The 19,613-nt window shown below is 43.4% G+C and overlaps 1 protein-coding gene across 4 annotated transcripts in view; it reads left to right on the plus strand.

Moving 5' to 3' along the window:
* LOC136621768 (histo-blood group ABO system transferase 2-like) overlaps nucleotides 1-19,613 on the plus strand; it is a 68,745-nt gene that overhangs the window by 42,097 nt on the left and 7,035 nt on the right. For 2 of the 4 annotated variants that reach the window (XM_066597475.1, XM_066597474.1), the window contains 3 exons: nucleotides 1,413-1,535; nucleotides 5,171-5,299; nucleotides 11,240-12,058. In XM_066597475.1, the coding sequence (XP_066453572.1) occupies nucleotides 1,413-1,535; nucleotides 5,171-5,299; nucleotides 11,240-11,924 (937 nt within the window). In that variant the 3' untranslated portion in view covers nucleotides 11,925-12,058. Of the gene's footprint in view, nucleotides 1-1,412; nucleotides 1,536-5,170; nucleotides 5,300-11,239; nucleotides 12,059-18,157; nucleotides 18,969-19,613 lie in introns of those variants that run through there. The other 2 variants (XM_066597476.1, XM_066597477.1) reach the window with 2 other exon arrangements.

Below are 19,613 nucleotides of genomic sequence, written 5' to 3' on the forward strand. Positions count from 1 at the left end.
GCAATGGGGAACCCATGTGCCACACACTATTCATTCTGTCAAGGTGTCTGCATGCCCCAGTCAGACCGGGGTTTTTTATAAATAGTCACAGGCAGGTACAACTCCGCAATGGGAATTCCGTGTGCACCCACAGCATGGTTGGCTCCCTGGAACCCACCGGCTGTACATAAATGTATCCCATTGCATTGCCCATCACAGCTGAGGTAACATCCGATTAAATGCAGGTGGTCTTCGGCCCACACTGCATGCCCCAGTCTGACCGGGGTTTTTAATACATAGACACTGGCAGGTACAAATCCCTAATGTGAAGTCCCTGTGGACCCCTGTGTCTTGGAAAAAAAATAAAAGTGGTACAGCAAACAAAAAAACTATAGAAGTTTGGTATCGTAGTAGTTGTACTGACCCGAAGAATAAAGTTATCATGTCATTTTTGTTGCGATTTCTGCGCTGCAAAAACAATACGCACTGAAAGATAGTTGAATGTGTTTTTTCTTCATTTTATTCCGCTTAGAATTTTTAAAAAGTTTCTCAGTACATTACATGATACATTAAATGGCACCAATGAAAAATACAATCTGTGCTGCAAAAAATAAGCCCTCATACGCCGACGCGGACGGATAAATAAAGGAGTTACGATTTTTTAAATGTGAGGAGGAAAAAACGAAAATGAAGAAAGCAAAAAAGCTCTGTCACTAAGGGGTTAAGAGACCCAATGATGCAGAGGAAAGTTGTGGGGAGCCCACTTGCTGAACTTTTGCATCCAGGCCCCTGGGCCTTCAGCTACGCCTCTGTTTATTAGTGATACCTGTGTATAAGTGAGAAGGGGTGATTTTTCTTTTGTTATCTGTCTATTTGCTTTTCTATATTAATGTTGCAATATCACGTTCCCTACTGTTGCAGATTGGTGACATTTAACTCACCTAAATAAGTCTGTCAAAATCCAAATATAAAATGCAAATTTTTATGAATATCCCCCCCCCATTTGAAGAGGTGAATTCTGTGCTGAAAATCCTCAGCTTAAGAAGATAACATTTCCCTAGATGTATAATTACCATGAAATTCAGCTTCCCTCCCATGAAATAACAAATAGACATATACTCCCTGCTTCCGCTGTGTTCTGTACTTCCTCTCCGGGTCTCCCCTCTGATGTCACATTTACAGGCTTCCCCATACAGTTTACGGGGAGTCTCACACGCTGCACCCAATTATAGAGCTCAGCGCTCCTGCTGCAGTGCTTATGATGTCCCGTAAACTGGGGGGGGGGGGGGGGGTACAAACAGCGGGGGCGGGACTGAGCAGCAGTGCTGGGAGAGGTGAGTATAAGCTTATTTGTTATTTTATGGCAAGGGGCCTGGATTCCATGTAACTTATACATCTCGGAAAACCCTTTTAATTCTGTCTCTCATTCACAGCATAAAGTACATAGATCTGATGTTTCAGCCTAAACCCACTGACTGCTCATTGAAGGCGGTAGAGAAGTCTATAGAGCTGGCGCACTGTGAGAGGAAGTTGCTTATAAACACTGGAAATGGGAGGTAAGTGACAAATCGATGTAATAAAATATGGAATGTATGTATTAAGCTTTGTACTCCATATTTCTGGCCTGCAAAAGCTACAGTTTTGGCACAGGCACCACAAAACTGCAACTTTTTGAAGTTTTACACCGGCTCCCCAGACTTTTTCAAAAACTCCTAAGGCTAAGGAGTGTAGCTGTGCAGTCCTTTAGATTTACTATAATTTAATTTAAGCTAGAAATTGGTGTAAATTAAAGCTGCAACCTCCACCAGCTCATAGCAGGAGGAGGTTCCAGGAGGTGCCGTCTGACGCAAGAAATGTATTAGGAGACTTGTGCACATTTATCTCATGCGGATGGGAATTTCTGACACAAGTCTGCTTTAGGTAGTGGGTGGCATGTCACTTCTTTTAACTTTCCTTATATGTCTTTAAAGGGCTATTCCAGTATCTATGGCATAGGGAATAACTAGATGATCAGTAGGGGTACAGCTGCCAGAATCCTCACCAATCCCCAGAACGGGGTGTAGTGATGTGCCCCTGAGAGACTGGGAAATGAGTGGAGCGGGAGCGCTTGTATGACTACTGCTCCATTCATGTTGATTGGAGCGCTGAAAACGGCTAAATTGAAGCGCGGCTCAGCAATCTCTGGTGTGCGTGTTGAAATGAATGGAGAGGTGGCAAAGCATGCGTGCTGTCACTCCATTGATTTGCTAGTGTCTTAAAGGGACTCTAGACCTCCATACTGGTGACTGGTCGGTGTTCTAGTAGTCAGGCCACCACTGATCATCGAGTTAGCGAATTCTCTGTTTTGCAGCATGGCCGCATGAGAACAATCGCTCATGTGAATGAACACATTGAAATCAATGTGTTATTTTCACACACGATTTCTATCCATATCGCTATCGGCTGGAACTCGTGTGTGAAAATCGCCCGTACGAATCCAGCCTTACTTAGTAATAAAGATGTGCAAGTGCAATTACATCAGCCTGAGTGAAGATGATCTACCTTTTAGCTACAGGTCTATTTTCAAAAGCTATGGACTCCATAGCAGATCTGTCCATAGTAGATGTTATCCGGACCTACATATTCCTATGTGCTTTTTCTCATACTTCTGTATGAACAATCAATGTATAATAGAATTTTTACATTTGGTCACAATGTTACAACCTGTATAGTAGGGTTAAATGGATTAGAGTCATTTAGTTGAAGGGTTAATTGGTTTTAGCATTCACATAAGGTACCTATACATGGAGAGATCATTGCCTGAATAATTGCTGGAAACAGCAAATTTGGGTGATAGTCGTCCCGTCTACACAGAGCTATCGACAAGGCATTTAGCAAGACACCGCTTGTTGGAGTTGCTTGGTTTTTAGCTTGCCTATCGGTCGTGTAAACAGGCAGTTTTTCATCTATGAACGACCTCCTGTTTGCAGTAAATGGAGGCAGGCGGTAGGGGAAGATCTTTAATGCACTCCATTCTCTGAACAACGATCGCTCCTGTGTGAAAGTATAGGACCGATAGTCAGTAGGACGGCTATCGGGTGCTTATGGCGCTGACAGCAGGCACCCAACCAAGTGATCAGCTGGTGATCCCAAATGGCAGATGCCAGTCGATCAACTATTGATGACCTTTCCTGAGTATACATAATCAAGAGTATTTCCCAGGATAAATCCTTCAAACGTGCTTCTGCCTTTACCAAGTTTTCCTTGCCTATACTCACCCGATCACTGTGCACATGTTTCCACAGGCTATGGAAGCAGTCATTGTAATTTGTGTCCTTTCTATTCAGCGTTAGAAAAACAAAAAATACATGTAAAAATTAAAAACGTGTAATGCTGATTACGATGACCACAAAAGGTCAATAAAGTGCAAAACTAGATATCCAACATAAAATATATGTGATACAGCCTTCCTACAGTGATTAAGATGACCAAAACAGGTCATGTGATAAGTATGCAATATTATATACAATACTAATGTGAAAATAGTAATCATACTATATACTGCAACTTTTAATAAATCTCACAACCCATATATGTTTAACCCTTTGCAATCCAATTTTGGATTCAGAGTTTCCTAGGGGGCTTTCTCTTTTTGCCATTATACAATGGCGCCATCTGCTGGCTAGAGCCAGTACTGCAATATAGGACATGCTGGAGAGGCCCCTGACAACAGAGCGGCCAGTAATTTACAGTAAGAATACCCTGCTGGATGTCTTCCAACATCGGAGCTGTACAGCCTTCAATAAGAATGTCTGTCTTTAGATGTCAGACAGGGGATTGGAAAGGGTTAACCAATACACAACAGTATAAGTCTCCATGATCAATACATCCATGCCAGACATCATCTTGATAATATAACCAAATAAGCCCAGTCTTCATAAAATCAGTCCAATTCCATAGACACAAGTCCTTCCATCTGAGCTACTGAAAAATAGTAATAGTTGACAAAGAATTCAAGTCCTATCAGGTTACAGACTCCCACATAGAAGAACCAATCCAAAGCCTTATAAATGATAATGCATCATTCAAATATATCCAAAATTGATCAGAGATGACGCAATAATCTATAATCCAGGTCCACTGGTAATCCAGCATTCACATGAATAAAGGAATTAATCCAAAAACTCAAAAGAGGATGAAACAAAACATATTAAAAACAAATATAAAAACATAATGCCAGCAGCGTCACAGAGTGCCAACAGTCAGAGAAAAGCCGCAAAACCATGAGACTCATTCAAGCTGCCCGGGATACATAGGGGGACGTTCGTAAAATATTTTACACCAGTTTCTGGTGTAAAAAAGTCACAAATGTTTGCAATCAGCTGTTCCCCCAGCTTTGGAGTTACAGCCCCAAGTGCTCCTACCACTACTGGGATTGCTTTGGCCCTCCCATTCCACATCCTTTCTAGTTCTTCTTTCAGGCCCGGGTTCTTCTCCAGCTTCTCATACTCCTTCCTGATGGTGCTATCACTTGGTATTACTACATCTATCATCACCATTAGAGATGAGCGAACCTACTCGTTTAGGGCGATTTTCTCAATCGAGCACCGCTTTTTTCGAGTAACTGACTACTCGGGTGAAAAAATTCAGGTGGCGGCGTGGTGGAGCGGGGGGCAACAGTGGGGAACGGGGGAGCGCTCTCTCGCATTTCACGCATGCAGCCGTATGAATGAGGGCTTATTCTCCTCAACGTTTCATGGAGTCTCCCTTCTGGATTTAGGTGGGTTAATTCCATACATTGTGCAGATGTACCTGTACACAATTCCCGCTACTTGTTTTTGCTGTTCAGTGTATGTTGTTCCTACTTGTATCTTGCATCCTCCCACTATGTGTTGGACTGTCTCGAAGGTCTCTGTGTAAAGTCTGCACCTTGGATCCTGTCTAGTGTGGTAGATCCCTGCTTTTTTGGATCTGGTGCTTAGTGGCTGTTCTTGTGTTGCTGTAATCAGTGCCTCCTTGCTGTCTTTGAGTCCAGTCTTCTCCAGCCACTGGTAGGGTTTCCGAATGTCAGCCGATTCAGCTATCTGTCGATGGGAGATCCCATGCAGGGGCTTATTTTGCCGAAGTAGTTCTTTCATATATAAGTATATATATTTGGGAAGAGTATGGTTTATCTGGTTATTTTGACATCATTCATCTATTTTTTCAATAGGAAAATGGCTCTCAACGTTCTCACTCCCTGGCTTGCCCCAATCATCTGGGACGGAACTTTTGACATTAACATTTTAGATAACCAACACAATAGTACAAGAATTGGACTGTTTGTATTTGCTGTCAAAAAGTAAGTATATAATGAATATTAACTGAGGATGAGAAGGAGCCAAGCTGCTTGAAATTTTTAATATTTTTGTATTTGTAGCCAAGTTGTTGGGGAATAAGTTCATAAAACATAACAGGAAAACCTTGAAAGGATGTCAATGGAGATGAGAAAAAAATGGAATGATTCTTGTATAACAGCCGGGCAGAGAACAGCTGGATGCAGAAGACAAGTGGGGACACCCAGCTTGTCTTCTGCATCCTCCGCTCAGAGCGCTTGGCTGTATAACAGCCGAGCGCTCGGAGCGGGGAACAGCTGGATGCAGAGAACAAATGGCTTCCCGCTTGTTCTCTGCCTCCTCCGGAGCGCAAGGTGATCGCTCAATGTTTGAGTGATCATCTTGTGATGTAAATGACACAACGATTATAGCTCAAAAGTCGCTCAAATGACATCTTTTGAGCGATAATCGTTGTGTCTAAATGGGCTTTAAGACAAAGTAAATTGTTTGAAGGTGCATGTCCTTGGTGAGATAATAAGCAGTTTTTGACTCCACAAATAAAGGCTAATTGCTTTTCTTGGGCCAAGCAGTTTAAAGCCCCATTTATATGCAACAATTATCACTCAAAATTCACTCAAACGATGTCTTTTGAGTGATAACACGCTGTGTTTCTCCATGGGAGCGATAATAACATTGTATTCAGCTGCAGTCGTGCGGCAGATCAAAAGAGCTGCATGCAGAGAACAGAACACGTGAATTGGAGTTCCGTAGACTGGGAAAGAGTGTACTTTTTAGAGATGAGCGAGCATACTCGGTAAGGCCGATTTCGCAATCGAGCACAGCGATTTTCGAGTACTTCACTACTCGGGGGCGCTGTGGGTGAGCGGGGGGTTGCAGAGGGGAGTGGGGGGGGGGAGAGGGAGAGAGAGAGAGCTCCCACCTGTTCCGCGCTGCTACCCCCGCTCCACCACGCCACGCCCCGCCCCATAGCGCCCCCGAGTACTTTTCACCCGAGTAGTGAAGTACTCGAAAATCGCGGTGCTCAATTGCGAAATCGGCCTTACCGAGTACGTTCGCTCATCTCTAGTACTTTTCCAAAGAGTCAATGATTGATACAATGGACAATCATTGCTTTTATTTAAGGAGGAGGCCGGGAGAAGAATTTGGAGAGGACAGCATTGTCCAAAATGTTACACTTCCATACAAACTGATGATCTGTGGTGTCATCTTGATGAAGGGTCCAGGGTGTCTGCATGCATTAAAAGGAATGATGCATGAGTTCATAGTAGCATTGAAATGTGATTGAAAATCACCTGTTTAATCAGCTCAATGAGGGGGGCGACCAAATAACTATGTATAAATACATTAGGGGACTATACAAGGCTCTCTCCCATAATCTGTTACACCCAGGACTGTGACGGTAACAAGAGGGCATCTTCTAAGTTTAGAAGAAAGCAGGTTTATCACTGACATAGAAGGGGATTCTTTACTGTAAGAGCAGTGAAACTGTGGAACTCTCTGCCTGAGGACGTGGTGATGGCAAAATCAATAGAGCAGTTTAAGAGGGAACTAGACATCTTTTAAAAGCACTACAACATTACAGAATATAGACATTAAATAGTCCGAATTGGTTGTTGATAGGGGGATGTTAGGAGTCAAAAGGGAACCTTCTCTGAAGAGTGTTGATCCAGGGATTATTCTGACTCCTTCACAACTCCATAATGGCAATGTTTTCCCCCAGGGTGGGGTAATAGGCATCTACCTCATTGGGATTTTTTTGCCTTCCTCTGGATCAAGATGGGGGGCTCAAAACAGGCTGAACTGGACGGACATTGTTTTTCTTCAGCCTAACATTCTATGTTACTCTGTTACTAAGCTGGCTACAGAAGCCACTTGTAACCAAAAAGGTTCTATGCATTTTGGAACAGTTGTATTCCTTCGTCAGGGATGGGGATAGATTGGCTAGAAGGCATCCTTATATATAATGGCCACCCAGGAGCACTGATAGACTTTCCACCCCTTTTAGCTTGATATCCCTACTGAGGACTCTTCCAACTATATATCTTCTACAATATCCCTAGCATACAATCATAAAGCTAAAAAATTTGTTAATACAAGTGTAATTAAAAAGGCTTTTAACATATAAAAAAATGTAAAAAAAAAACTTTATTACTACAAATAAATAATATAAAATATATAGATATAATAGAAACCTATATATAAAAGATTTTTAAAAATGAGTATTGGAAGAGATAAAAATTATAAAAGCACTAGCTTGCTATCCGGGACTTCGTCTTCGTGGAATCTATATTATTTTATCTAAGCTGTGTGTTGCTGTATATTGAAATGTAAAAAGTTGAAATAGTTAAAGGGATGTAAATGCAATATGCCGTGTCAGCACAGTTCTGTACGTTTTTGGCCTCGTCATCTTCTGCTAGGATATAAAGGTTTTGTGGGCAGTATGCACGTGAGCACGCCACATACAGCTGCCCATGAGAAAAACATGTTTTTTCTAAATGTACACCTGCTACCTTAAGTGTTTGCCCTTCAACCTTATTAATAGTCATCGCAAATTCTATTTTTAGAGGGAATTGAAGCCTTTTGAATTGAAAAGGCCAATTCGTCGTTATTGAAATACATGGGATTAAAACCCTTTCTCCTTTCTGCTATTCCAGTCATAGTAATGGCTCTAATAGTATTTCGCCCTAGGTGTGTAATTTGTATTTTTGCAGCTTGAGCTCTGCTAGAATTGTGTGCTAAATCTGACTTGCACTTGCACTGCATATTAAAAAAAATACCAAAAAAATGGATAGGAAATACGATTATGAGAAGGAAACCATTATTTACAAAGCTAAGGTAAAATAAAAGCTGCGCTGTGATTGGTTGTTATTGGTATATTTTATACCAATGTTAATTTGTTCTTCGTTCAAGTTGCAAGGCAAAATCTGCCTGTTTGAGCAGGCCTAGCTTATGATGTGCACCCCCTTTCGCTCCGCTCCGCCGCACTAAATAATTGCATACATGCGGCAATAATGTCTGCCCTCACGTGTCTGCCCATTTGTGTAGGCCTAGCTTATGATGTGCACCCCCTTGCCCACTGACTCGCTGCACAGCGTGGTGCCAGCAGCAGAGCGCCTGCACATCACCCAAGAAATCTGTTTTGTCGCGCTACCTAGAAAACTTTAAAAAAGGTTCGGGATGAAACATAGTCTATGTCCTTCCTCAAGATACAAGCTATCTCCTTGCCATATTTCATCAAAATCACTTTGGCGGTTTAGCCATGAAAAGGTAGCAAACAGACAGACAGATAAACAGAGTTACTTTTGTATTTATATTAGTATGGATATACAAAAAGGTTTATTTACCTGATTTCACTGAAAATAAGACAGTGTCTTATATAAATTTTTGCTCCAAAATGTTTTTACATGTATAGCTGCCTGGACACTATTTAAAGGGACTTTTTTTATTAACTGTAACTAGGGCTTAATTTTGGAGTGGAGCTTATAGTTCAAGCCTCCTCAAAAATCCTGAAAAATCATTCTGCATCCTTAAAAATCCTGAAAAATCATGCTAGGGCTTATCTTAGGGGTAGGTTGAACCAGTTCAAACCCTTTGGGGCTAGGGTATCTAAATTAAATATCCAATTCAGCTTGAGTCCCTGGTTTGTATGCAGTCTCCAACCCTGGGAACATTTGACCACGATGGGAGCAAACATTCCCTGCCGGTGTATCTCTGTGAACATCGCAGGTGGACCTATGGAGACTGAGGCACGCTGCATACTTGTGGTGATACTCATGATGGGAATCTACTTTGTGGTGTTACATTGTTTGGCCAGTGTTGGAGGCCTGTTTTAATGACCTATTTTCTATTGTGTTTGACTGTTTTGAATAGAGCTTTTTAATTAGTTTGCACAGCTGTGGCGCACACCTTTGTAGTGGTTGGTAGACACCTCTTGTTCCATAGCAGTAATGTACTAATTCTTGGTACAGACACAGCTGTGTTTTTTAGATTGTGTTTTATGTTGTTTGCTTTTGCTTGTCTACAATATTTTGCTAATCAAACTGTTTCTTTTATAAAATTCACTTCTGCTTAAATTATAAGAAAATTATTGCAAAAACATACTTGTGCTATTAATACAGCCAGAAATGTACAGTATAATGACGGGTTACATTAATATAATTATATACAGTGATTGCTGCCAAGAAAAATTAACCTAAAGGCTAGATTGGTAATTACAGTACTGAGAAAAAAAGCAACATTATTTGGCCTCTACCTCTGCTCTGCTGGATTAAGTTGGTGACAACTAGAGATGAGCGAGCGTACTCGGTTCGGGTGTTTTTGCACTCGAGCACCGCTTTTTCCGAGTAACTGACTACTCGGACGAAAAGATTTGGGGGGCGCCGGGGGTGAGCGGGGGGTTGCAGATGGGAGTGGGGGGGGGGGGAGAGAGAGCTCCCCCCTGTTCCCCACTGCTACCCCCCACTCCACCACACCGCCCCCCGGCGCCCCCGCAAATCTTTTCGTCTGAGTAGTCAGTTACTCGGAAAAAGCGGTGCTCGAGTGCAAAAACACCCGAACCGAGTACGCTCGCTCATCTCTAGTGCCAACTAGCTCATTGAATGGCTGTGATTAGTGCATCGAGTGCTAGCTCTGATTGGCGGAGCCAATGCTCCTGAACCAATCAGAGCAATCTCTCACTGGGAGGCGGGGATTTTAACCTTTCACTAGCAATAGATGCTTTGCCGGCTTGACAAATGCCCAGCAGCCTGCCCGGAGCTCCGGAGAACAGCGGTGGAGACCAGAGGCGTAACTTGAAGCCCCGGTGCAAAACTTGTAACAGGGCCCCCAACTATAATGCTTTACTCATAGTACTGGGTTCCCTATATGGAGAAGAGAGGCCTTATGTGCCCCCTAAGGCTCCTGGGCCCGGGTGCAACCGCATCCCCCGCATCCTCTATAGTTACGCCACTGGTGGAGACCCCGACCATGGCAGCTAGGTGGGTATTTCTTTTTTTTTTAGGTCGTGCAGCTAGTGCTTGCCTTTAGCACTGCCAGAAACGTGGTACCATGTTGTGCCATGTTTTCGGCAGCGCTGAAACTGCTGCCCTTTCATTTCAATGGGCGACACAGGGCGGAAAATGGGCAAAGATAGAACATACATCGCTGTCAAAGTGCAGCATTGAAGATGCCGCGATTTGACACTTGAGTGAACAGCCCCATTGAAATGAATGGGAGCATTGTGGGGACATTAGGCACAGAAAATAAAGAATGCTGCAGATTTTTTTTTTTTTTGCACAGCCGAAATGCGCAGCAAAAATATGTGCATGTTAATGAACCCATGGAAATCAATGTGTTCTATTCACTGCGTATTGCGCGCACAAATATTTCCATGTGAAGGGGGCCTTAGTTTGATTATACCAGGCCTTGAAGTAATACCAAAACTGTCACTAGGTCTACAGAAAACTGCATCAACACTAATGATAATGAGAAATATACACTTATAGATCCTGGATCATTTGTTTAAGCTTAAAGAACAAAAATGTAGAAGTAGGTGAATATTAAAAGGGTTGTCCCACTTTTTAGTATTGATCATACATTCTAAAGGTAGGTCATCCATAGCAGATCGGCAGGAATCCGTAGCTCGGCACCCGTTCCGATCAGCTGATTCTTGTGGCGGTCACTGTTGGTATAGAGCTACTGTTGGTATAGAGCTACTGTTGGTATAGAGCTACCACTGGTACTATATCCTGAGTCCCATTGGAATGAATAGGACTCAACATGTAATACCAGCCAGGTCCACTGCACAAAGACAGCTCCGTACCGACAGTGACCAACACAAGCTTAGTTGATTTGCGGGGACCCTGAGTAGTGGATAGGTCATCTAGGATAGGTCATCAATAGTAAAAATTAGGACAACCCCTTTAAAGTCTATTCTGGTAATAAAGAGACCAATGTATTCCTTTCAGGTATATCCGGTTTCTTCTGCCGCTTCTGGAGTCTGCAGAGCGTTACTTTATGATTGGTCACAATGTTACATACTATGTATTCACTGACAAAGTCAAAGAAGTAGTTAAACCCAAAATGGCTGATGGTCACACCTTGCAACTTCATGATGTGGTTGCTGACGAACGCTGGCAGGATGTGTCAATGAGAAGAATGGAAATCCTCACAGTCTTTACTAAGGAGCATATGGCAAATGAGATAGACTACCTGGTGTGTGCTGATGTAGATATGGTATTTAATGATCATGTAGGAGTCGAAATACTTGGAGACCTGGTAGCTACGATCCACCCTGTATTTTTTCTTTCTGAAAAAGGGGCTTTCCCTTATGAGCGTAGACCAATTTCTACAGCGTACATACCTCATGGACATGGAGACTTCTATTATATGGCTGCCCTGTATGGTGGAAAAGTGGATGAGATTTACAAACTCAGTATGGCATGCCGAAAGGGTATAGTGGAGGACAAGAAAAAGAATATTGAGGCTGTGTGGCAAGAGGAATCTCATCTCAATAGGTATCTAGTGTACAATAAGCCTACCAAGGTGCTTTCACCCGAATATCTGTGGGACTCTAGATTTGGCAATGGTCAACTCATCAAGAAGAAGCGGTTTTTAGTAGTGAGCAAAAACAATGACAAAGTGCGGTACTAAAGTGCTGTTATATAAATATGATATATTGTATGTGTAACTTATTCCTCCAGTAAGGAAATTAGAAAGAATTCTTGCTGTCGCGTAGATTTATGTGCTATATGGCACCTTCTGAGCAGAGACATTGGACATTAAACTCAATTTTTCATTGTCAGCTTGTGTTAACTGATCATTTGGTTCTTTGCCGCTCATACCTGCAATGGCTTAGACCATTGTAAAGTGCACGCAATGGACTTTATGAATTTTTTTGACAGATTTGTGTCTAAAACTGCACAAGAATTAGGGCACACAGAGTTTTACACCAAAAAGAAGAAAAAGATACAACAGCTCGTCAATGAATTCATGAATGGGTGAGTGAGTGCTGCCTCTGATTGGCTGAGGGCTGTGACCAATCGGAGGCAGCCCATTCAGCAGGCAGAGATTTTAAATCCCCGCCTGCTGAATACTACAGAAAGCGGTTCAGGAGAAGAGACGGCAGCTGCAAAAAGGTGAGTATATATATTTTTTTACACTTTTTTGGATGCTTTTCAGGGAAGGGCTTAAATTTTAAGCCCTTCCCCGGAAATTACTACAGTGCTTGCCGGAAGCCCATTGCTTTCAATGGAGCCAGCTGTATAGCCGACTCCATTGAATTCAATGGGAGAACATTGTTCTTCTCTGCCACAGCTGTGGCAGAGAATAGCGGGCAGCGATCTTTTTGAGCATGAAACGCCCGTGTGACCGCGCCCTTCGGGCTGATAAAAGCTGCTAGCAGCGTTTTTTCAGCCGTGAGGCTGGCTTTGGTCACGTGATTTAGCTCCGCCCCTGTCCCGCCTCTCCTCATTGAAAATAGTGCAGAGGGGTGGAGAGGAGGCAGAGAGGGGGCGGGAGCTCAGAGCACTGCTCCCGACTCTTCCAGCCTCCCCCCCCTGCAGAGAGAGATGCCGTATATCGGCTGAGTGTGAAAACTCAGCCGATATACGGTCGTCTAAATGCAGCCTTAAGTATATGATGTAGAATAACATTTTTGGAGTGAAACATATTTCTGAATGCAAATTGGCACAGTTTTGTTGCACGTAGTAGTGTGGGTTGGTTGTTTCATGTTTTTGCCCCCATTTTATGTTTTAAAATTATAATTAGACTGACTGACACAAGTAGTATCCAGCAGTGCAACCAACAGACCACACACTGTGGGGAAGCTCACCAAGTGCTCGCTCGTTATCCAGATCCTGACTCTAAAGGATCCAATAGTAGTCCTAGACACACAGGAGTTTACAAGCAGCACTCGGGAATCTTCTGAGCTTGAGAAAGGCCTGACGTGGGATGAAACGTCGTTTTTTAATGGCATAATAAAGATACATCCTTGGATGTAATTTTACTACAAAGAAGATTCCTGAGTGCTGCTTGTAAACTCCTGTGTAATTAGACTGACTAATTTTTTTTATATTACATAAAGCAGAATTTAATTTGTGGTACAAAACATATTTGATAATACAAATTGGTGCATTTTTGAGGCCTGCAGCACTGCTATGTAAATATTGGCAATATTTTGGCACACATAGCACTGTTAGCCTGGGTTCCCACACAGCGGAATCCCGGCAGAAATCTCGCGGTTTGACCGCAGCAAAAAAACGTGAGATTTTCACCGGAAGAAGCGCTGCTTCAAAACCCGCGGCACTTAGCCGCGGGTTTTGAAGCGGCCCGACCGTTCGCTCTTCCACTGCGGATGGTGTTCCCATAAAGGAGAGCACGGCCGCAGCGGAGGTAGAAAAAGAACGAGCATGCTGCGGCCGGCTAATCCGTGCCGCAGTGCTGGCTTCTGCCGGGTTAGCTTTGGCGGATTGGCTGTCCCGTGTGGACAAGATTTCTGAGAAATCTCGTCCACATGGCTGGATAATTCTAGGATTAGCGGCTGCAAGCGGATTTGCCGCTGCAAAATCCTGGACATACGTCCGCACCTAGGTACAAAAAACACGCGTGAACACAGCTGCGTGCTTGTTGTCAATGGAGCCGGGGCTGCTGCCCGACGCGACTTCTGCCGCTGTCCCCAGCTCTTTAGTACTGAGCTATCAGCAGCCGGGGATTTAAAATCCCCGGCTGCTGGTAACTCTGATTGTGATCGGCTGTGCAGTTAAGCCAATTACAATCAGAGCTACCAGCAGAAGTGGATTTTAAATCCCCGGCTGCAGATAGCTCAGCAGTGCTACTGAGCCCCAACAGCTGTCAATGGCTTTTTTAGGTAAGGGCTTCATAAACCATTCCCTGAAAAGCTTTTCAAAATAGTGCGAAAACAAAAAAAAAATACTCACCTGCCGGGGCTCAGCCGTGACTTCTGCAACTGTCCCTGGCTCTGTAGCTCTTAGCTATCAGCAGCCGGGGATTTAAAATCCCCGCCTGCTGGTAGCTCTAAGTGTGATTGGCTGAGCGCCATTCATTCGGGGAGAGCTGCCTATGATTGGCTGAGCACCTCAGCCAATCACATTCAGCTCTTTCAGTAGGAGGGGATTTTAAATCCCCGCCTGCTGATAGATCAGCACCACAATGCAGGGGACAGCAGGGGAAGACACGGCTGAGCCCCAGCAGCTGAAGGGAGGTGAGTATCTATTTTTTTGCTTTTTAAACCACTTTTACTTGATTTTCAGGGAAGGGAAAATCAAGTAAAAGTGGTTTAAAAAAACAAAAAAAAATAGATACTCGCCTCCCTTCAGCTGCCGGGGCACAGCCGTATCTTCTCCTGCTGTCCCCTGCACTGTGGTGCTGATCTATCAGCAGGCGGGGATTTCAAATCCCCACCTGCTGAAGGAGCTGAATGTGATTGGCTGAGGTGCTCAGGCAATCACAGGCAGCTCTCGCCCGTCATTATATTTAAAGCCCTTCCCTGAAATCAATTGCCGGCAGCAGAATTGTCTACCGCAGCTGACGTGTCACAGATGCGGTAGAGAATTGAAGAATCCCTCTGCTGCATCTGCCACAGATGTGGCAGATGTAGCGGCAGGGAATTCTTTCCACTAGTGGCAGCAGCAGCGGCTCCATTGAAGAGAATGCCTGCATTTTTTTTTTTACACTAAAATTTTTCTTTTTTAGGGAAGAGCTTATATGTAAAGCTCTTCCCTGAAAAACAATTCAGGTATGCCAGCAGACCATTGTAAAAACTCGTGAACGGGCGCACAAATTAAGATTGCCATGTCGTTGCCCTTTCCCCTTCCCTACCCCTCACCGTCTTACCTCCTTTCTCCTTGCCTATGGCTGATTGCAATGCGGGGGTGGGACGGAGGCAGAGCTAGGCACTGCCTCATGCCTCCTCCTCCCATTGCTGGCTGTGGACAAGGGGTGGGCAGGAAGCGGGAACTTAGCTCCGCCCCATCATGCCCCTTGTCTGCAGCCAGCGATAGGAGGAGGCGGGTCGGGTGGTGCTTAGCTTTGCCACCTCCCATTGCAATCAGCCGGAGGGGAGGAGCGAAGAGGGAAAGAGTTTAGCAGTCACACTGCTAAACTCCCTCCCACCTCCCTTTTCCGCCCACTATCATTGGCTCCCATAGGAGACCACGCAGTGGCCGACGGGACTATCTTTTGGGCCCGACGTAAAAATGCCCGGCGCTATATTGGCCAGCTGGCCGCGTTTACGTAGCGGGAATACGGCCATGTGATGTGATGCATTGGAATCCAATGCACCAGATCGTAGTGTATATCGGACAGCTGTCTCTCTGCTGCTAAATACATTGCGGAACATATGTGTCTAAGGACAGCTTCACATGAATGCATTTATGTGCGTATTTGCACGCACAATACGCAGAGAATAGGATCCATTGATATCAATGGGTTTGTTCTCATTTTCCATATTATGCTCGTGCATAAAAAATAGTTTCTATTCACAGAGATGGAAAAGTCTATAATAATTTAGAAAAGCCCTTTCACAGTTACAGACTAAAAACTTGAGGATTCTTTATTAAAGATGCTCTAAAAAACATATATGGGCTGACTTACATACAAAACGTAAAAGACAAAGGATAAACATATAACCCTTCCTTGACAGTAGCCTCCACTTTTTAATAGGTATATGAAGGAGACTTGATCATAACTAAGTGCTATTGAGAACAGTACTAGGACTTATGAATTCATTCACCATGCAGTAACGATGTTTAAATGCAGGGGTGAATTCATATAGATTTCCTAGTAAAATATACCTGTGGATCACCATCAGAGCCACAGGCTTTAGACGTTTCACTTTTGTACATGTATAGCTTCCTGGACACTATTTAAAGTGACTTTTTTTATTAACTGTAACTAGGGCTTAATTTTGGAGTCAGACTTATAGTTCAAGCATCCTCAAAAATCCTAAAAAATCATTCTGCATCCTTAAAAATCCTGAAAAATCATGCTAGGGCTTATTTTAGGGGTAGGTCTTATTTTCAGGGAAACTGTGCAGTACAACTAATTCATCCTTCATCTATTAAAAGCAAACTTTTAAACCAGTTCAAACCCTTTGGGGCTAGGGTGTCTAAATTAAATATCCAATTCAGCTTGAGTCCCCGGTTTGTATGCAGTCTCCAACCCTGGGAACATTTGACCATGATGGGAGCAAACATTCCCTGCCGGTGTATCTCTGTGAACATCGCAGGTGGACCTATGGAGACTGAGGCACGCTGCATACTTGTGGTGATACTCATGATGGGAATCTACTTCGTGGTGTTACATTGTTTGGCCAGTGTTGGAGGCCTGTTTTAATGACCTATTTTCTATTGTGTTTGACTGTTTTGAATACAGCTTTTTAATTAGTTTGCACAGCTGTGGTGCACACCTTTGTAGTGATTGGTAGACACCTCTTGTTCCATAGCAGTAATGTACTAATTCTTGGTACAGACACAGCTGTGTTTTTTAGATTGTGTTTTATGTTGTTTGCTTTTGCTTGTCTACAATATTTTGCTGATCAAACTGTTCCTTTTTTTTAATAAAATTCACTTCTGCTTAAATTATAAGAAAATTATTGCAAAAACATACTTGTGCTATTAATACAGCCAGAAATGTACAGTATAATGACGGGTTACATTAATATAATTATATACAGTGATTGAAAAAAGCAACATTATTTGGCCTCTACCTCCACTCTGCTCCATTGATTTGGTGCCAACTAACTCATTGAATGGCTGTGATTAATGCATCGAGTGCCCGCTCTGATTGGCGGAGCCGGTGCTCCTGAACCAATCAGAGCAATCTCTCGCTGGGAGGCGGGGATTTCAATCCCTTTCACTAGCAACAGATGCTTTGTCGGCTTGACAAGTGCCCAGCAGCCTGACCGGAGCCCCGGAGAACAGCGGTGGAGACCCTGACCGTGGCAGCTAGGTGGGTATTTCTTTTTTTTTTTTTAGGTCGTGCAGCTAGCGCTTGCCTTTGGCGCTGCCAAAAACGTGGTACCAAGATGTGCCTTTTCATTTCAATGGGCGACGCAGGGCTGAAAATGGGCAAAGGTAGAACATACATCGCTGTCAAAGTAGCGTTGAACAGCCCCATTGAAATGAATGGGAGCATTGTGGGGACATTTGGCACAGAAAATATAGAATGCTGCAGATTTTTGTTTTGCACAGCTGAAATGCGCAGAAAAAATATTTGCATGTTAATGAACCCATTGAAATCAATGTGTTCTATTCACTGCGTATTGCGTGCACAAATATTTCCATGTTAAGGGGGCCTTAGTTTGATTATACCAGGCCTTGAAGTAATACCAAAACTGTCACTAGGTCTACAGAAAACTGCATCAACACTAATGATAATGAGAAATATACACTTATAGATCCTGGATCATTTGTTTAAGCTTAAAGAACAAAAAAATTTGAAGTAGGTGAATATTAAAAGGGTTGTCCCACTTTTTAGTATTGATCATACATCCTTAGGGTAGGTCATCTATAGCAGATTGTCAAGAATCTGCTGCTCGGCACCCCTACCGATCAGCTGATTCTTGGGGTGGTCACTGTTGGTATACAGCTATTGTTGGTATACAGCTGCCACTGGTAGTATATCCTGAGTCCCATTGGAATGAATAGGGCTCAACATGTAATACCAGCCAGGGCCACTGCACAAAGACAGCTCCGTACCGACAGTGACCAACACAAGCTCAGTTGATCGGCAAGGATCCTGAGTAGTGGATCCCTGTGGATCTACTACTGATGACCTATCCGGAGGATAGGTCATTAATAGTAAAAAGTAGGATAACCCCTTTAAAGTCTATTCTGGCATTAATGAAACCAATGTATTCCTTTCAGATATATCCGGTTTCTTCTGCCGTTTCTGGAGTCTGCAGAGCGTTACTTTATGGTTGGTCACAATGTTACATACTATGTATTCACTGACAAAGTCAACGAAGTAGTTAAACCTAAAATGGCTGATGGTCGCATCTTGCAACTTCATGATGTGGTTGCTGACGAACGCTGGCAGGATGTGTCAATGAGAAGAATGGAAATCCTCACAGTCTTTACTAAGGAGCATATGGCAAATGAAATAGACTACCTGGTGTGTGCTGATGTAGATATGGTATTTAATGATCATGTAGGAGTCGAAATACTTGGAGACCTGGTAGCTACGATCCACCCTGTATTTTTCCTTTCTGAAAAAGGGGCTTTCCCTTATGAGCGTAGACCAATTTCTACAGCGTACATACCTCATGGACATGGAGACTTCTACTATATGGCTGCCCTGTATGGTGGAAAAGTGGATGAGATTTACAAACTCAGTATGGCATGCCGAAAGGGTATAGTGGAGGACAAGAAAAAGAATATTGAGGCTGTGTGGCAAGAGGAATCTCATCTCAATAGGTATCTAGTGTACAATAAGCCTACCAAGGTGCTTTCACCTGAATACCTCTGGGACACTAACCTGCCCAATGGTGAGCTCATCAAGAAGAAGAGGTTTTTAGCAGTGCACAAAAACCACAAAGAGGTTCGGAACTAAAGTGCTGTTATATAAATATGTGATATTGTGTATAACTTATTCCTCCAGTAAGGAAATTAGAAACAATTCTTGCAGTCGCGTAGATTTATGTGCTATATGACACCTTCTGAACAGGGACATTGGACAATAAACTCAATACTTCATTGTCAGCTTGTGTTGACTGATCATTTGCTTCTTTGCCGCTCATACCTGCAATGGCTTGGACCATCCCAAAGTGCATGCAATGGACCTTATGAATTTTTTTTTAAAGATTTGTGTCTAAAACCGCACCAGAATTAAGGCACACAGAGTTTTACACCAAAAAGAAGAAAAAGATACGACAGCTCGTTAATGAATTCATGAATGAGTGAGTGAGAGCTGCCTCTGATTGGCTGAGGGCTGGGACCAATCGGAGGCAGCCCATTCAGCAGGTGGGGATTTTAAATCCCTGCCTGCTGAATACTACAGAAAGCAGTTCAGGAGAAGAGCTAGATGGACACGGCTGATTCCCGGCAGCTGCAAAAAGGTGAGTATATATTTATTTTTAAATTTTTGACACTCTTTTTGGATGCTTTTCAGGGAAGGTCTTATATTTCAAACCCTTCCCCGAAAATTACTACAGCGCTTGCTGGCAGCCCATTGCTTTCAATGGAGCAGGCAGTATAGCCGGCTCCATTGAATTCAATGGGAGAATATCGTTCTCCTCTGCCACAGCTGTGGCACAGAATAGCGTGCAGCGCTCTTTTTGAGCGTGAAACGCCCGTGTGACCGAGCCCTTTGGGCTGATAAATG

Source organism: Eleutherodactylus coqui, chromosome 3 (genome assembly GCF_035609145.1).
Source record: "Eleutherodactylus coqui strain aEleCoq1 chromosome 3, aEleCoq1.hap1, whole genome shotgun sequence".
Classification (NCBI taxonomy): domain Eukaryota; kingdom Metazoa; phylum Chordata; class Amphibia; order Anura; family Eleutherodactylidae; genus Eleutherodactylus; species Eleutherodactylus coqui.